Below are 18,197 nucleotides of genomic sequence, written 5' to 3'. Positions count from 1 at the left end.
GTCATATATCAAGAACAGAGGGGGACCTCCCCAGCAGTCCAGTGGTTAAGATTCCTTCTTCCAAGGCGGGGGTGGGCGGGATAAGGGTTCGATCCCCGGTCCGGGAACTAGGATCTCATGTGCTGCAGAGTATGGGCAAAATTAAAAATAAATCAGTAAAACTTGTTAAAAAAAAAGAATGGAGAGGGGAGTGGGGGGTGCCAGAACCTTCCTGCTCAGGCACTGGAGTCCGGTAGAAATAAAGGCCAGGGATGTAGGAGAGAGTAGAATCATAGGTCAAGCCAGCACTCACCATCTCCCAGAAGTACAAGGCCATCTGAGCCCTGTTGAGCAGCAGTGCCCAGAGCAGCAGGTCGCTCCAGGGGGCCTGCCCGGCGACAGCTTCCATCAGTTCCGAGGCAGCCTTGTCTGAGAGCACAAACGACTGCGGGCGGGAAAGGCGCGGTGAGCTTGGCTCCGCCCCAGCCCCTTCCTGACTCCGCCCCAACCATCAACCCCACAATAGCTTCAGTGGCACAGCCCGCTCTCTGATCCCACCTCCTCCCGGCAGAGCCCCGCCCCCAGGCCCTTCTGGGGCTACCCTACTCCCACCCTCCTTTCTTACGTTCTCTCTGCTGCCGTCGCTGCGGTGGGTGCCCCCGGCGGGGAACGTCGGCGCGCACGTCTTCCCCAGGAGCATCCGCAGCACCTGCCCCACCTTAGGAAGTTGTGGCTCCGCAGAGGGTTTAAGGGCTGGGGCTTTGGCGCTTGCGCCGTGTGACACTTGGTCCAGAAGGTTGCGGATAAGTGAGTTGGGGGGCGCTGCGTTGTAGAGCTGGGCCAGGCGCACCGGGGTCAGGAAGTGGCCCAAGCTGAGGCCATGCGAGATGAGCAAGCGCACGAACTCCGGTCGGTCGTTCAGGAGGGCGTCCATGAGGGAGGCCTCCAGGTGGAAGGACTGGTGGGGGCGGAATGAATGGGGGAGGAGTTGGGCACAGAGGCGGGCAGAAGGCCAGGCGAGGTCAGAGGTGAAGGACAGGAGGAAGGAGTCCAGAACCATGAATGAGGGACAGGTGGATGGATGGGGAGAGAGGAAACAAGATGGGGACAGACGGACAACCAGAGACGGATGGACAATTAAGAGAAGGCTGGACAGTTCATAATGGAAGACAGAGCCAGATGTCAAAGGAGTTGGAGCGGGGAAAATGCATCCCTTTTGTCAGGATCCCCACCTCCCGGCCCCAACCCTCACCCGCCATTGGATGTCCCCCCGGAAGAGTTCACTCTGGGCAATGTCCACACGGTTCCAAGCCACAGCCAAACGCAACTCGTCCAGGTAAGCTGAGGCTTCAGAGCTCCCACAGGCTAAAAGGGTGACAGGGAGAGGGGGCATGAAGTTGGGGTGGGGCGGGACTGGGAACAAGATGAGCATCTGTGTTGCTTCTTGAGATGCCTGACATTTAACCTCCATATAAAGTTAGTGTTGTTGGGCAGAGTCTGGGGCCTTTAAGAAGCCAGGCTATTAAAAGCATAAAGTCACTCAGCTCAGGGACAGAACACAGACCAGTGGTTTAGAGGCCCCAAGAAGAGGAAAAGGAATCATTTATATTCACTTTACATTTATTGGGGCTTCCCTGGTGGCTCAGAGGGTAAAGCATCTGTCTGCAATGCAGGAGACCTGGGTTTGATCCCTGAGTTGGAAAGATCCCCTGGAGAAGGAAATGGCAACCGACTCCGGTACTCTTGCCTGGAAAATCTCATGGACGGAGGAGCCTGGTAGCCATGGTCCATGGGGTCACAAAGAGTCAGACACGACTGACTTCACTTTTTTTTTTCACTCACTTACATTTATTGAGGTATGCTATGGGCCAGGTGGCCTTCCCTGGTAGCTCAGACTATAAAGAATCCGCCTGTGATGTAGGAGACCTGGGTTCAATCCCGGGGCCGGGAAGATCCCGAATGGCTTACCCACTCCAGTATATGGGGAATTCCATGGATGGAGAAGCCTGGTGGGCTATAGTCCATGGGGTCGCAAAGAGTCGGACACGACTTAGCGACTCAACAGCAAAAACAACAATGGGCCAGGCAGTGAGAGAGATGGAGAGAGAAAGTGGAAACAGTCTCTGCCCTGAAGGAACCTCATTCCAGGGAAATCCCAGAATGTGTCCCAGAATCACATAAACACCCTCAGAGTGATCAGTCCCCTTGGAGGTGGGTGTAGAATGTGATCAAGGACAGAGGAGGCTACAGTCAGAGGTATGGAGAGACCCAGGGGAGCCTCCTAGAGGGTAGACAATGAGGAAGGGCTTTTGAAAGACTAGTAGGATTTGTAAGTATGCGTCTAAAATGAGGAAAGAATCTCTGAGGCAGCAGGGGCAGCCCAAGCAAAAGCCTGGGTGCAGGAAAGCACAGGATATGACAGCAAACGTGAGTCACTCTGGCTTCCTGCAACCTGGGAGTATTTGTAAGAAGGAGGAGACTGTAGCAGGAAAAAAATCCAAACATTAGCAGGGCTCCAGGAGACCCTGAGGCCATTCAAAAGAACAAGGAAGAACAAGTGGCCTTTAAAACTTTGATCCAAAAGTGTGCAGTCAACCTCGTGTGACCTTGGGCAAGTCACTATCCCCCTCTCTGAGCATCAGTTTCTTCATCTGCAAACTGGGGAGACAATCCTTCTAGGCAGGGGTGGAGGATCGGGGCAATGACGTGTGCTACCCACTCAGCACAGGGCCTGGGTGTTCCTAGACTCTAAGAAGCATTCATCCCCTTCCCCCATTCCTTCCTCACCTGCTGAAACCCCATCCCTTCAACTCTGCCAATGCTGAGCCTGTCCAGCCATCTCCAGTTTCCCCAGCAGAGTGTGATCACTTGCCCTTCTGCAAACCACGGACTTATACCACCACCCCCTCAAACCACATCTTAGAGAGAGCCTTTGTTTTCTCCCAGGAGGCTGGTGAGTTAACTTCTGTGAAATGAATCACATTTGCTCACTGATTGCCATCCTCTATTAAAGGATGTGTCCCCACAAGAAATGGAATCATATTAAGGAGAGCTCCCATTTATCAGACTTCCCCTGGGGCAGGCACTGCTGAGGCTCAAAACACTCCTGCCAGGTATTATCTCAATTTTCTCAAAGACAGAAACTAAAGCTCAGAGAGGGAAGGTCTCTTCCTCAAAGTCACACAGCAGAGAGGGGGGGCTATGCTGGTATTCAAATTTTAGTTTTATCTGATTCCAAAGTCAAAAATAACTACCTCACCACAGAATATGGTAGATGCAATTGGGGTGGGGACCTGGGGCTCAGAACACATTAAAAATTGACACTATGCCTCTTGGGAGTTCTTTTTATCTAGGTGAGTGCTTCCCATGTAAAACTCTTCTGACACCAAAAATGACCCTCCTCACCCACATTCCCACAGAGCCCTGGGGAGCCACCTTTATTTATCCCACCACCCCATCTTACTAACTCCAGGTTCTACTGGCTCTTCAAGGCCCAACTCAAATACCACCTCCCAAATGAATTTTTCTCGCCTTTCTGACAGCAGTTCCTCGCCCATGTTTTTGTCTTGAGTTTTACTTAAGATGTGTCCAAATAGCCCAGGTAGAAACTGCTTTTATCTCTGAAGCCTAAGATAGTCTTGGCTGAATGAATAATGAGCTCCAACATCAGCCTCTACCACGTGGCCATTGCGCTCCCTATCTTGGTTTTCATCATTCATTCCCCTAGTGAAATATCAGAAGTCCCTCACAGGGAGATGGCACTCTGGTTCCTCTCTGATGCCACCATGCCTCAGGGCTAAAAACATTGGAGGCATGTAGGAAAGGTAGAAAGGGTGAGCCTGGGTGGATAGATGGATGGATGGATGGATGGATGAAAAGATGGATAGATGAAAGGTTGAATGGATAGATGGATGAAAGGACGGATGGATAGATGGATGAAAGGATGGATGGATGAAAGGACAGATAGATGAAAGATGGATGGATGGATGAAAAGATGGATGGGTAGATGAAAGCTGAATGGATGGAAGAATGATGAGTGGATGGAATTGTTAACAGATGAGTGAATAGATTGGTAGAAGGATAGGTGAATGGCAAGATGGATGAATGGTTGAACAGATGGTGGAATGGAAGGATGAAGGGAATAATGGGTAGATAGATCAGCGTACATATGGCTGGCTAGATGGATGAAAGGATGGGTGGATGGATGCAACAGAAAGAAAGCAATGTTGGAACATAATGAAAGTATCTTGGGAAAACTGTCCAATAGCACAATGCAAAGCCCCAAAAGGTACTGACAAAAGGAAAGAGATAAAAGGGGCACAACGTAGATTAGAGAGGATAGGTAAAGTGCCAAAGACTGGAGAGGTGTCCGAAGTTGAGCTGACAGAAGCAGAGGTTGGGGGATTCCAAGTCTTACCCTTGACAAGGGCCCTTAAAACGATGGTCTCAAATTCCTCAGGGCCATCATCAGTTGAATAGACTGTCAGCAGCTCCTTCCGAGTCATGATCCTCTCCACCTGTAGAATACCAAATTCTGCCACCCCCACCCAATTCCCTGGTCCTGTCCACAGAGATAAAAGAGAACATTCCCCTGCAGGATCCCATAGTCTAGGTGTCCAGGACCCTTTACTCCCAGAACCTAGGGGTGTCCAGGCCCCCAGGGTTCTTCTCCCTCAGACCCAAGAGTCCAGGTTCCCAGGCTTTCCTCATCTCCAGGAGACTGGGCCCCCATTCCCCTTCCCTTGGATCCAGGACTCCAAATCTTCAGCATCCTCACATCTCAAGACCCAGGAATCCAGGTCCCCAGCTCTCGCCCATCTCAGGTTCCAGAGTTGGTCCCTCAGTGTCCTACCTGGGCCTGCAGGACCTCAGGGTCCCCTTTGGGGAAGAAACGCTTAATCAGATCTAGGGGTTCACGTCGCCTGCCCCCTCCACTCCCTGGAGCCAGAGTGTCTTCCAGGATCTCTGCCAGGCAGTCTGCAGCTCCCCCAGATCCGGCCACCAGGAGGCAGGGGAGCTGAGCCTGGGTGGCGTTCTCTATCCGCTACAGAATAAAAGGGGGAGGCAGGTTAGGGAAGGAAAGCATCCACCCTTCCTGGAGCCTAGATTCCCAGCCCTCTTCTTCTCCAGGACTTGGGACCCAGGAGTACAGCCCCCAGGCCTCCCGGGCTCCTATACCTTCAACATCTTCTCATCACCGTCAATCAGGAGAAGGAGGACAGGGATGTCAATGCCAGTCCCTGCAGGGAGAACAGAGCAGAAGGCTTGGTCAGCTCCCATCAGCCTCTGCTGGGAATGGCAGAGAATCACATTTCCCAGGAGTCCCTGGGGCAAACACTGGCTTCTGCTTAACCCTCAGTTCTGAGGCTCATGCCTCAGAAACTGTCATGCCTTTGATGATGTTGGGAGGGGCCGGAACTCGAAGACAGTAGTGTTCAACTTCTCAAGGGAGGACAGGGCTGGGAACCTGGACTCCTGGGTTCCCAAATGAGGCATGAGTCAACCCTGTGACTGATTAACTGACCTGGAGCCAGGAGAGGATGAAAGTTCAAACAGAAAATGAAGGAAATAAGGAATAGAAAGGACTATCCAAATACAATAAAGATATTTATCAAAGCCCAATAGCAAACTCATAAAAGTTTTCTATTAACTCTAGTCCCATTAAAATAAGGAATGAGACAACATTAGTACTAGTCACACTTATCTGGGTGTCTTGAACTAATGCAATAATGCAAGAAAATGAAATAACTGGAGTGAAAACTTGTATTTTTTTTAAGCTGGAAGAGATAAAGATTTATTTGAAGAAAAGATGATTTACATTCTCAGAAAATTGGAGAGACTCCACTCAAAATAACTAAATACTAATAAGATAATTTGGTTAAGTGGATTAATACAAGAAAAATACACAAGAATCAAAAACTTTTTTTCCAGCTAGTAAGAATATGTATCTTATCGACATTTCCACAAAAATGATAAAATACCCAGAGATTAATTTGTATAGAAAGGTATAATATTTTTATAAGATTGATAAAACCTTATTTAAGGACAAGGTATGAATAAATGGAAAAGTAAATACCATGTTAACCTGTCACAATGTAACATAAATTCAATGCAGTTTGGGGAATGAGGGAAGTCGAAGGAGGTTGGCAATGTTTTTCCTCTTTTCTTTTTTAATGGAACAAAATAATTTTAAAATTAATATGAAAGAATAAATATTGAAGAGTTAAAAAATTGTTGAAAGAGGACAGTGAGGAGGAACTTTCTCTGATATATATATTTAAACATCTTTAAACTGCTGTAAACAAAATGTATTTTTGTCACAAGAATAAATACATAGAGAAGTAGAAGAGGAAAAGGTTCAGAAATAGTTTGGTGTATAAAGGAACTGAATATATAACTGAAGTGGCATTTCAATTTAGCTAGGAAAAGATAGTTTATTTATTAAATGGTCATGAAGAAAATACAGCTTCCCATTTGGAAGAAAGAAATGTAGACTTTACCTCAAAATATGTAAAAATCATTTCCAGATGGATTAAGGTTTAAATATAGAAGTATAAGATATTAAAAAAGAAAACTTAGAATATTTGTATAGCATTGGAGTGGAATGGACTTTTCTAAAAAACCAAGGGAAACCAAGGGGCTATGAAAGGAACAGCAAATATACCTAACTACATTAAAATGATCAAATTTTTATGAAAGCAGACATCAGAATTAAAGTATCTTTTAAAAATTTTACAATACATCTAACAGTTGAAGCTTTCCTATCAACAGGATACAAAGAATTCTTATAAAAAGATTAAAAAAAGAATCTAATTCAAAAAGAGCAAAGAATATGAATAGACTTTTCATATTCAATTCATATTGAATAGAAATCTGATCAGCCAACAAAATATGTTTATATCTTTTAACAATGGTTAGATAGATTAAAAGTGCGAAATCAGGACTTCCCTGGTGGTCCAGTGGTTAAGAATCTGCTTGCCAATGCAGGGGACACGGGTTCAATCCCTGGTCTAGGAAGATTCAACATGCTGCGGGCAACTAAGTCCATGTGCCATAACTACTGAACCTGAGTTCTAGAGCCCAAGCTTTGCAACGAGAGAAGCCACTGCAATGAGAAGCCTACGCATTGCAACTGGAGAGTAGACCCCACTCGCAGCAACCGGAGAAAGCTCAAGCACAGCAATGAAGACCCAGCAACAGCCAAAAATAAAATAAATTAAAAAAATTTTTAAAGTGATACATCACTCTCTGCCCATCAAGTTGGCAAAAAAAGAGAAAAATTAAAGCAAGAATATCCAGAGTTGGTTAAGACTGAATGGAAAAGGAAACTCACATATTCTTGATGAGAGAGTGAGTGAAAACTGCTACACATTTTGAGAAAGTGACCTAGTACTATTAGTACACACACAGCAATCTCACTTTCAAGATCTACTGTATAGAATTTTAAACACCTGGATGTTGGGAGTTCCCTGGAGGTCCAGTGATTAGCCCTGCATTGCCTCGATGGTCGGGGAACTAAGATCCCACAAGTGGTGGTGCACAGCCAGGAAAAATAAATTTTTAATTAAAAAAATTAAAATAAAACACTGGGATGTAATTATGGACATTTATACAAAGATATTTTTTCAGCATTGTTTGTAGTGCCAAACACTGATAGCAGGTTAAGTATCCACCAACTGAGATAAACTTAAATAACAGATGAAACAAACATTATAAAGGAATGTCATGCAACCATTAAAAGGAGATGCAAGATAGTGAAGTTTAGACCTAAAACGATGGTTATAAGAAAGTGATATGTATATGTATAGTAAAAAAGAAAGAAAGACCATAGAGGTGGAAATACAACTGCATAAGATTTTATAAATGTAGAGGAAGGTATAAAAGGATAAACCCCAAACCATATTACACTGATTACCCCAATAGAGGGGGCTGGAGCTGGGAAGGGAATTTTCTAACTTCGTTTTTTTTCTTCTTCATCTTTGACCTGTGGATTATTTACAAACTACAACTCACGGCAATGATAAGAATTTCCTTACATACCTTCTCATGGTTTGATTAGCTCCAATAAACACATATTAAAGTTGCCACATATTAAACACATATTGATTTTTTAAAAATTAGTTAAAATATTAAATTAACATTAAAATATTATGTTGAGTGAAAGGAGGCAATTTCAAAAGGTCATATATTATATTCCATTTATATATCTTCTGGAAGAGAGAGGCCCAGCATGATAGTAAACAGATCAGTGACTGCCAAGGGCTGGGTACCAAAGAAATGCCTTCATGGGAATAGAACTGGTGTATCCTGATTGTGGGAATTGCCACATGAATCTCTGTACATATGCCTAAACTCACGGAATTATATACCCCAAAAAGTCAGTTTACACCCCAAAAAGATAATTTTAAAAATAAGATTAAGGGAAACCTCCTACACTGTTGGTGTAGCCACTATGGAGAACAGTAAGGAGGTCCCTTAAAAAACTATAAATAGAGCTACCATATGATCCAACAATCCCACTCCTGGGCATATATTTGGAGAAAACCATGATGCGAAAAGATACATGTTCCCCAATGTCCATTACTCACTATTTACAATAGCCAAGACATGGAAACATCCTCAATGTTTGTCGATGGAGAACTGATAAAGAAGATGTGATGTGTATATGTTTATATACGTGTATATGAATAAATGGGCTTCGCTGGTGGCTCAGTGGCAAAGACTCCACTTGCGATGCCAGAGACCAGGGTTCGATCCCTGGGTTGGGACAATACCCTGGAGGAGGGCATGGCAACCCACTCCAGTGTTCTTGCCTGGAGAATCCCCATGGACAGAGGAGCCTGGCGGGCTGCAGTCAATGGGGCTGCAAAGAATCAGACACGACTGAGTGACTAAGCACAGCACATATGTATAAATATATGTGTATACGTATATAAGATGTGATGTGTGTGTATGTATAATTATAATTATATATATAATATATTATATATAATATATAATGGAACATTACTCAGCCATAAGAAAGAATGAAATAATGTGATTTGCAGCAACATGGATGGACCTTGAGATTGTCATCCTGAGTGACGTCAGACAGAAAAAGACAAATACCATATGATAATTGCTTGTATGTGGAATTTTTAAAAATGGTACAAATGAAACTGTTTATAAAAAAAAAAAAGAAACTGTTTATAAAACAGAGTCACAGATGTGGAAAACACACTTATGGTTACCAAGGGGGAAAGCAGGGCAGGAGGAATAAGTTGGGAGACTGGGATTGACATGTCACATTAGGTACAAAGAGTGAAAGTGTTAGTCGCTCAGCATAGCCGACTCTTTGAGACCCCATAGACTGTAGCCTGCCAGGCTTCTCTGTCCATGGAATTCTCCAGGCAAGAATACTGGAATAGGTAGCCATTCCCTTCTCCAGGGGGCTCTTCCCAACCCAGGGGTTGAACCAGGTCTCCTGCATTGCAGGCAGATTCTTTACCAGCTGAGCTACCAGGGAAGCCCAAGCATTAGCTGCACTCCCAAACATGTTGGTATGTCATGACATAACCATCACTCACTTCAAAATATTACCTAGCTTTTTTTTCCCTTCTTTGATCCATGGGTTAATCACAAACTACAATTCATGCAATGATATGGATGAATCTCACAGAAGTAACATTGACTATGAGAAGCCGGAATTTAAGACATGAGGATGCTATGATTCTAGTCATAAGAAACAGGTTCAGAACTACTTGACCCTGCGACCGACACGATGAGGTGGCCTTTGGGTGTGGTTAGGAGAAGGCTTCTGAGGGCTGGTATTATTCTGTTTCTTGATCTGGGTCCTGGTTGCCTAAGTGGGTTCAGTTTGTTAAAAACTTATCAAGCTGTCCACCTTTGTGTATTGTAGATTTCAAGATAAAGGACTTTTTTAAACACAGCAAGTGATGGGGGAAGGCCCTTGACCATAAGAAACTCCCCCTGGCTGCAGTCCCCAAATTCCAACCAGAGGGGACCACTGGGATCCTGAGCCTCGGGAAGTGAATCCGCAGTGGAGGAAGGCACTCACCTCCCACGCCCGTCTTCTGTTGGGCCAGGTAGGACTCGAAGCCCAGGCGGAAGCGGTTCTCGCCCCCCAGGCGGCCGTGTGTGCCGTCGTCCACCAGGAAGAAGGCCGAGTAGTTGTAGTCGAGAGGGAACTGGACCCCATCCTCCGGGTCTCCGCGCCACCGGTACCTTGCGGGGAACGAGCCCTGGGGGGACAAGTGGCCAGACCAGGGGGTCTTTCCATCAGGGCCAAGGGGACAGACACTAGGCGCTCACCCTTCCCCTAGCCCTAAGCCCCAGACCCCTCCCCACTCAGACCCGGGACTCCAGGCCCCCAGCGCCCCCCTCTTCCAAGACCCCAAATCCCACCTTGGGGTTGGTGAGAGTGTATCTATTCCGCACCACGCCCCAGGGGGCCACGCCCATGGCCACCACCTTGCTGCCCCCAGTGCTGGCCGTCTGGTGGTCCCGCACGGCCGCACCGACGTGCCGGCCGATGCCTTTGTGCAGCCCCCCAGTGACAATCCAGGCCCCTACACAGGGACACAGAGTAGTGGTGAGGTCCAGAGACAACGCAGGCTGGTGCAGAGACACAGAAAGAGACCGGAGAGTGAGACAAAAGCCACACAGAGACGGCAGGGGAGAAGATAAGCATTCCAGGGAAGTGGGGGGAGATGGGGGCCAGGAGGCACAGCCCCCCCACCTCAGTCACCTGTGCTCTGGGCAGCCCGCACCAGCCCGCGTCGCAGCAGGTCCTGCAGCCAGGTCTGGAGGGTGGGGCCCCCTGACCCCCCCAGAACTGACACCACCAGGTTCGGGGCCCGGAAGCCCCACACTTTGGTGACCAGAGTGTAAACTGTAGCTGGGTCCGTGCGGTCCGAGAGCCGGAGGAACTGTGGACACACGAGAGGAAGGGACACGGGGAGAGGGGACAGAGATGCAGAGAGAGGACACAGAGATGGGGGGACAGAGACCCAGAGAGAGGAGGACAGAGACCCCGAGAGGGGGACAGAGACCCAGAGACCCAAAGACAGGGGACAGAGACCCTGAGAGGGGGACAGAGACCCAGAGAGGGGAGACAGAGACCCAGAGACCCAAAGACAGGGGACAGAGACCCTGAGAGGGGGACAGAGACACAGAGAGGGGGGACAGAGACCCTGAGAGGGGGGACAGAAACCCTGAGAGGGGAGACAGAGACCCCAAGAGGGGGGACAGAGACCCAGAGAGAGGAGGACAGAGACCCCGAGAGGGGGACAGAGACCCAAAGACCCAAAGACAGGGGACAGAGACCCTGAGAGGGGGACAGAGATCCAGAGAGGGGGGACAGAGACCCTGAGAGGGGGACAGAGACCCTGAGAGGGGGACAGAGACCCAAAGACCCAAAGACAGGGGACAGAGACCCTGAGAGGGGGACAGAGATCCAGAGAGGGGGGACAGAGACCCTGAGAGGGGGACAGAGACCCAGAGAGGGGGGACAGAGACCCAAAGAGGGGGACAGAGACCCAGAGAGGGGGACAGAGACCCAGAGAGGGGGACAGACACCCAGAGAGGGGGGACAGAGACCCCAAGAGGGGGGACAGCGACCCAGAGATTGGGACAGAGACCCAGAGAGAGAAGGACAGACTTACAAAAGACAGAGGGGTGGAGGGGACAGAGACCCAGGAGAGGTGAAGACAAGGATGGGCAAATGGGGAGACGCAGTGTTCAGCTGGGACGCTGAGGCATGCAGTCCCACTGGCTTTGCCCAGACATGCTGGCCTCACATTGCTGATCTTGCGGCCGGCGCCCAGGAAGTCCAGGTCCCCGAAGGCATCTGTGGGCTTCTCTGTGGTGTGCAAGTCACTGTCCCATACGGTCACCACGGCTGCCCCGAATGCATCCTCCACAGCCACAGAGGGGTGGGCGCCCCGGGGATGCCCACACTGGCACAAAGTCCCCCTGGGTGGGGGGAGGAGGAAAGAAGAGGATGAACCCCAGGAGTGTCCAACCAACCCCAAGCAGCTTGCAGAAATGTCCCTACTTCTGTGTGTCCCCCCCAGAGGCGCTCACAGTCCATGCTGAACCTGGCACTGCCCCTCCTTGGTTCTGACCAGTCTGAGGGAGAGATTGGGGCAGAACAGCCACAGTCACCTCGCCCACCAGCAGGAAGCCAAGGTGGCTAAGCAAGCCTGGGCAGGGAGGTCTGTGTACAGGGTCCCATCCTCACTGTTGCCTTCAGGGCCTGAAGTGAGAAAGTAAAGTGCAGGGGGGCCGGTCATCGGGGGGGCGGGGGGGGGGGCTTGCTGCCCCCAGTCCAGAAAGATGATATTCACATGAAAAGGGAAACCAAGAGAGTGATTCAGAGAGCATGCGCGTTCTAGAGGCCAAGGCAGCCCTGTGACTTTGACCAAGTAGCTTCACCTCTCTGAGCCTCAATTTCCCCCTCAAATGAAAAGACAATAATAGCACAGCCTACTTCAGAGAGCTGTGAGGAGCCAGTGGAATAACAACATTTCCTCCAGTGGGGGCTGCATACCAGATCCAGTCTCTGTGAACTCCACACAGAGCTTTAAATAACCTTAAATAGCACAGTGAGAAAGTCATTCCTTTTTGAGCTCTCCTGATTACTGTCAAGAAGAGAGGCTCAGCTGAGTGCTAGAATACTTGTCATGCCTAACTCTGTATTACTTTTTTTATAACAGAGAAAAGTTGGCCTCGGGCTTAGAAAAAGGCTGGCAACAGCGTCCATTTAGAAGGTAAATACTTCAGCTTAGTTTTTATTGTAATTGTCTTTTACGGCTTGTTTCTTTCTCTTTGTGGCAAATGGAGTGGATTTTCCATTTATGGTGATCATATATAAGTCATTTTCCCCCTAAATAAATATACAATTATCCATAGTGACTTAATGGGATTGGCACCCGAGTTTTAAAAGAGCAAACACCGAGGGTTGAGAGATGAGGGATTTGTTTTGGACCAAAATTTCTTTGGTTCCTGATGCCAGAAGGGATTCAGGTATCAGGGGAGACTGGCATTTATGTAAACAGTGAGTGAGTGATAGTCGCTCAGTCGTGTCCGACTCTTTGCTACCCCAGGGACTGTAGCCTGCCAGGCTTTTCTGTCTACGGAATTCTCCAGGCAGGAATACTGGAGTATAAACAGAGTAAGCTACAACTTAGACTAATTTTCTAAAAGGAATAGCACAAGTGGTCCATGGATTTAGCAAAAGTTGTAAAGACAATAGGGGCTTCCCAGGTGGCGCTAGTGGTAAAGAACTTGCTAGCCAAGGGAGGAGACAAAAATTGAGACTAGGGTTCAATCCCTGGGTCGGGAAGATCCCCTGAAGGAGAGCATGGCAACCTGTTCCAGTATACTTGCCTGGAGAATCCCATGGACAGAGGAACCTAGCGGGCTACAGTCCATAGGGCTGCAAAGAGTCAGATACGCTTGAAGCAACTTAGCACACGCGCACACACGCAAAGACAAGAAAAAGAATCAAGCAACCACACTGAATATACCAGCTCCTGGCAGAGTGAGAACTATAGGACATATCCCTCCTCCTTTCTGAGTCAACGTTCAAGGTCCTGGCATGCCTCAGTTTACCCACCTGATCCTTTCACCCATCTCAACCCCGTCCCTGGGCCCCCCATCACTCGTTCCTGTCCATCTACTTCCCGTGAGCCCTTCCTGGCAAAATTTCTTCAAGGAATGTTCCAGAACCTGAACTATCCAGTACAATAGCCTCTAATCAGTGCTCCTTGTAGTCAAATAAAATTAAATACAATTAAAAATTCAGTTCCACAGTTGCTCTGGTCACATTTCAAGTAATCAGGAGCCACACATGTATGGCCAGTGGGTGCCATATTGGATGTGACTATAGAACATTTTCATCATTGCAGAAAACTCTGGTGGACCAGGACACCCCGTCTGCCTGTCTCATCTCCTACCCACCCCTTTCTCTGCGTGGCCACTGAAACCGAAATTGTCCGCAGTAAAATCAGCGGTTACCTGCACGTCCCCAAATACAACGGTTTCTATTCAGGTCTCATCTGACTGACGAAACAGCACCAGTCATGGCTAAAAGGCTCTGATTCTAGAAAACCTTTTCCTTGGCAGAGCACACCCGTTCACCTGACTGCCCCGTCCAGCCTCATCTGTGGCTTTCCCTTCCTCTGTGCCTCCCCTGAGTCTAGGTGTTCCCCAGAGCCAGGGCCATGTGCCTTCCCAACATGGGCCTCAAGCTCCGTGTCCCCGAGGGCCAGGCAGGGAAGAGAAAGAAGCATCAGGTGGAAGATTATAAGTGGGTGTGCCGAATACTGTCCTGACTTGAGGTAGCATGTCTGTCTTGAAGCTTTCAGAGACAAGTTTTTAAGAAACTCTCTTCCATGGCAGTGGGTGGGAGGTGGAGGGGTGGAGAGATAGGCCGCAGAATTAACCATTCGCAACATCCTCCAATTTTATGCTTTCTTCCCACCCCCATCCTACTTCCACAGTGTCCATTACCATTTACAGCTGCTGCTGCTAAGTCGCTTCAGTCGTGTCCGACTCTGTGCGACCCCATAGACAGAAGCCCACCAGGCTCCCCCATCCCTGGGATCCTCCAGGCAAGAACACTGGAGTGGGTCGCCATTTCCTTCTCCAATGCATGAAAGTGAAAAGTGAAAGGGAAGTTGCTCAGTCGTGTCCGACTCTTAGAGACCCCATGGACTGCAGCCTACCAGGCTCCTCCGTCCATGGGATTTTCCAGGCAAGAGTACTGGAGTGGGGTGCCATTGCCTTCCCCGACCATCTACAGCTAGGACTTCTCAAATCTAGAATGGGAGTCACAGACCTGTCCTGAGTCCCTGACCCAGGTCTGCCATGCCTTTGGTTCCCCCAGGTCCCTTCCACTCGTGAAGCCCCATTCTGAGCTTGATTCCTTTTCCCAAACCTACTCTTGCTCCTGGGTTCCCATGTCCGGGGCTCCCAAGTCCCAGACCAGACATCTGGGCCCATCCTCCCCTTGCCCCTCATTCCACAAATCCATCAGCCCCCAGGCTCCTGCCCCGTGAATCTTTGCCCTGACCCCTCCTCTCTGTGTCCCACAGCCCCGGCCCGCCTCAGGCCTCTTCTCCTCCCACTTGACCCTTGCCCAACATGGGTCTCAAGCTCAGTGTTCCCGAGGGCCAGGCAGGGAAGAGAAAGAAGCATCAGGTGGAAGATTATAAGTGGGTGTGCTGGACACTCTCCTGACTTGAGGTAGCATGTCTATCTTGAAGCATTCAGAGACAAGTTTTTAAGGAACCCTCTTCCATGGCAGTGGGTGGGAGGTGGAGGGGTGGGCCACAGAATTACCCATTTGCAACAGCCTCTGATTTTATGCTTTCTTCCCACCCCCATCCTACTTCCACAGTGCCATTACCATCTACAGCTAGGACTTCTCAAACCCTTCTCAAATCTAAGATGGAAGTCGCAGAGCTGTCTTGAGTCCCTGACCCAGATCTGCCATGCCTTTGGTTCCCCCAGGTCCCTTCCACTCATGAAGCCCCACTCTGAGTTTGGTATCTTTTCCCAAACCTACTCCTGCTCCTGGGTTCCCATCTCTGGGGTTCCTAAGCCCCAGACCAGATGTCTGGACCCATCCTCCCCTTGCCCCTCATTCCACAAATCCATCGGCCCCCAAGCTCCCGCTCCGTGAATCTTTGCCCTGACCCCTCCTCTCCTTCCCACAGCCCTGGCCCGCCTCAGGCCTCTTCTCCTCCCACTTGACCCTTGCCCAGCCTTTTTGCCAGCTTCCCAAACTCCCAGTCATCCTCACGTGGCCCCCAGGGAGTTCCACACCCAGAGCTGACCCTGCCCCTCCCAGGGCTCCCTGGAACACCCAGACCCGGCCCCCAGCCCCTCAGGGTGGCATTTGAGGCCCTGTGACTTCTGATCCCACCCTCTTCCTTGGTCTCCTCTCTCCGATGGCCCTGGCATCCTGAACTCTGCCCTCTCTTCAACGCACAATGTCAACAGGGGGTGATTCATACTTGCTGCTCCCACTCCTGGAATCCAGCCCACCTTCAGCTGTCAAACTCCATCACCTTCAAATGCCCCCTCACTGGCCCCTCTTCCTGTGTCCCCTCCCAGCCTTAACCAGATGCTCCCCCGGGGACCAGCGGTGTGTCCTCTGCAACTCTCACTTCCTTGCCTTAGAATCATCTTCTTCCCACCAGACCAGAGGTTTCTAAACCTCCTTGACCACCCTTCCCGTCAGTAAAAGTTTCTGAGCACTAACCCCCAAATAGTATTTATATTTACACATCATTCAAGCCATCCTGCACTGATATAATATATTCATAACAGAACACACACTAAATTAGGAACACTGACATTTCCCATACCCCAAGGATGGTCTTACGGACACCAGAAAGCCAGAGCCCCCTTGAGAGACCATCACTGAAGACCGGGAGCTCCTAAGAGCGGCCACTCTGCACCCCTGGTCACCCCGCGCAAGCACAGGGTCTACGCACGCTAGTTAGTGACTGCGACCTTCCGGTGGGAGTCAGACATATTTGCCAGGGCTTATTAAGCGCTGGGTGCTGTTTCAGAAATACCGCAAGCATTAACTTGTTTAACTCTCACAATAGCTTCAGGAAATAGAGCCTGTTTTTATGCCCAGAGAATAGATGAGTACAATGCCCAGAAAAGTAAAATGATTTGCCAGAAGCCACCTAGCGCCTCAGTTAAAATTTGTGTCTCAGTTGAAATGTGAACCCTGGCCTGGGCCTGTACTCTTGAACACAGTGCTCCCCCTTGGAAGTGCTGAGTGAGAGTTTCTTGGAGGAATGAAGGAAGGGATGAATGAATGAGACAGGGACAGCCAAGAAAGAAAGACAAGAGAGAGTGACACCAGGATGCAGACACCCAGAAGGGATACCAGGAAGGAAAGAAACAGAAGCCTGCCCTGGGGCTTTAACACTGCAAGTGTTTGCAGACTGACCCAAGGCCTCCCCAAGATACAGAGCCACCGGGGAACGCCCTTGGGAGTGTCCGCAGTGACAGGACCCGGGACTGAAAGGACCCGAAGGGCGGGGTCTGCGGTGTGCTGGGGTCAGCGGGCCCCGGACGCTCGAGGGTCTGTCCCCTGGGCGAGCTCCTCACCCCGAATCTGTGGGGTCAGCGACGAAAGTCGTGCACGTCTTCTTCTTGAAGATCTTGGGAATCCAGCTCTGGGGGGCAGGAACAAGGGGTTAGGGGATCCAGCTCAGTCCTGCGGACACGGAGTGCCCCGCCCGCGCCCTAGCGGGAGATCCGGGAGTCTGAGACCCCAGCGTCACCGTCTCCCGGACTCCTGAGACTCGACCCCACCCCCAGCCTCCCCCCTTCTATCCGTCCCCAGGGACCCAGGAGTCCCGGCCTCCAGCAACACCCGCCTCCTTTGTCTGACCCGAGAATCTAGGTCTCAAGCGCCCTCCTCCCTGGGAGCAAGGAGGCCCGGCCCAGGCTCCCTGTTTCCTCAGACCCGGGTCCGGCGCTGTACCTGCTCCTTCTCCGCACCCACCATGCTGCCGCGGCCACAGCGACCTATCTGACATCAAGCACCCCCTCCACCAACCCGGAGCTCCAGAAGTGCCCGGGACACACCGGATCCGCCGCCTCCCCGCCCGGCCCGGGGCGGGACCAGGTCTGTGGGGCGGGGAGCAAAGGAGATGCGTAGAGCGGGAGGCGGGGCGGAGGATGGAACAGAACTCGGGAAAAGGGGTCAGGGACCAGAGAGAGGGGGACGGGGACCCGGAGAGGGGGACGGGGACCCAGGGAGAGGGGGACGGGGACCCAGGGAGAGGGGGACGGGGACCCAGGGAGAGGGGGACGGGGACCCGGAGAGGGGGACGGGGACCCAGGGAGAGGGGGACGGGGACCCAGGGAGAGGGGAACAGAGACCCAGAGAGAGGGGGACGGGACCCGAGAGAGGGGGACAGAGACCCAGGGAGAGGGGGACAGGGGCCCAGAGAGAGGGGGACAGAGACCCAGAGAGAAGGGGACGGAGACCCAGGGAGAGGGGGACGGGGACCCAGGGAGAGGGGGACGGGGACCCAGTGAGGGGGACAGGGCCCAGAGAAGGGGACGGGGACCCAGAGAAGGGGACGGGGACCAGGGAGAGGGGGACGGGGACCCAGGGAGAGGGGGACGGGGACCCAGGGAGAGGGGAACAGAGACCCAGAGAGAGGGGGACGGGACCCGAG

The 18,197-nt window shown here is 50.4% G+C and overlaps 1 protein-coding gene across 7 annotated transcripts in view; it reads right to left on the bottom strand.

The window, feature by feature from the left end:
* Window positions 1-17,632, bottom strand: part of TRPM4 (transient receptor potential cation channel subfamily M member 4) — a 40,374-nt gene extending 22,742 nt beyond the window's left edge. For 4 of the 7 annotated variants that reach the window (XM_061139797.1, XM_061139801.1, XM_061139799.1 and 1 more), the window contains exons 1-12: window positions 17,495-17,632; window positions 17,116-17,183; window positions 11,778-11,952; window positions 10,727-10,907; window positions 10,384-10,547; window positions 10,037-10,220; window positions 5,158-5,219; window positions 4,832-5,023; window positions 4,397-4,496; window positions 1,232-1,344; window positions 605-937; window positions 293-424 (exon numbers count right to left, since the gene is read on the bottom strand). In XM_061139797.1, coding sequence (XP_060995780.1) covers window positions 293-424; window positions 605-937; window positions 1,232-1,344; window positions 4,397-4,496; window positions 4,832-5,023; window positions 5,158-5,219; window positions 10,037-10,220; window positions 10,384-10,547; window positions 10,727-10,907; window positions 11,778-11,952; window positions 17,116-17,183; window positions 17,495-17,518 — 1,728 coding nt within the window. In that variant the 5' untranslated portion in view covers window positions 17,519-17,632. Of the gene's footprint in view, window positions 1-292; window positions 425-604; window positions 938-1,231; window positions 1,345-4,396; window positions 4,497-4,831; window positions 5,024-5,157; window positions 5,220-10,036; window positions 10,221-10,383; window positions 10,548-10,726; window positions 10,908-11,777; window positions 11,953-17,115; window positions 17,184-17,494 lie in introns of those variants that run through there. The other 3 variants (XM_061139798.1, XM_061139800.1, XM_061139803.1) reach the window with 3 other exon arrangements.
* Between the last annotated feature and the right edge of the window lie 565 nt (window positions 17,633-18,197).

The sequence above is a fragment of the Dama dama genome, chromosome 4 (assembly GCF_033118175.1).
Source record: "Dama dama isolate Ldn47 chromosome 4, ASM3311817v1, whole genome shotgun sequence".
Taxonomy (NCBI): domain Eukaryota; kingdom Metazoa; phylum Chordata; class Mammalia; order Artiodactyla; family Cervidae; genus Dama; species Dama dama.
Note: the sequence above shows the minus strand (reverse complement) of the source record. Positions and strands in the feature narration are given on the sequence as shown.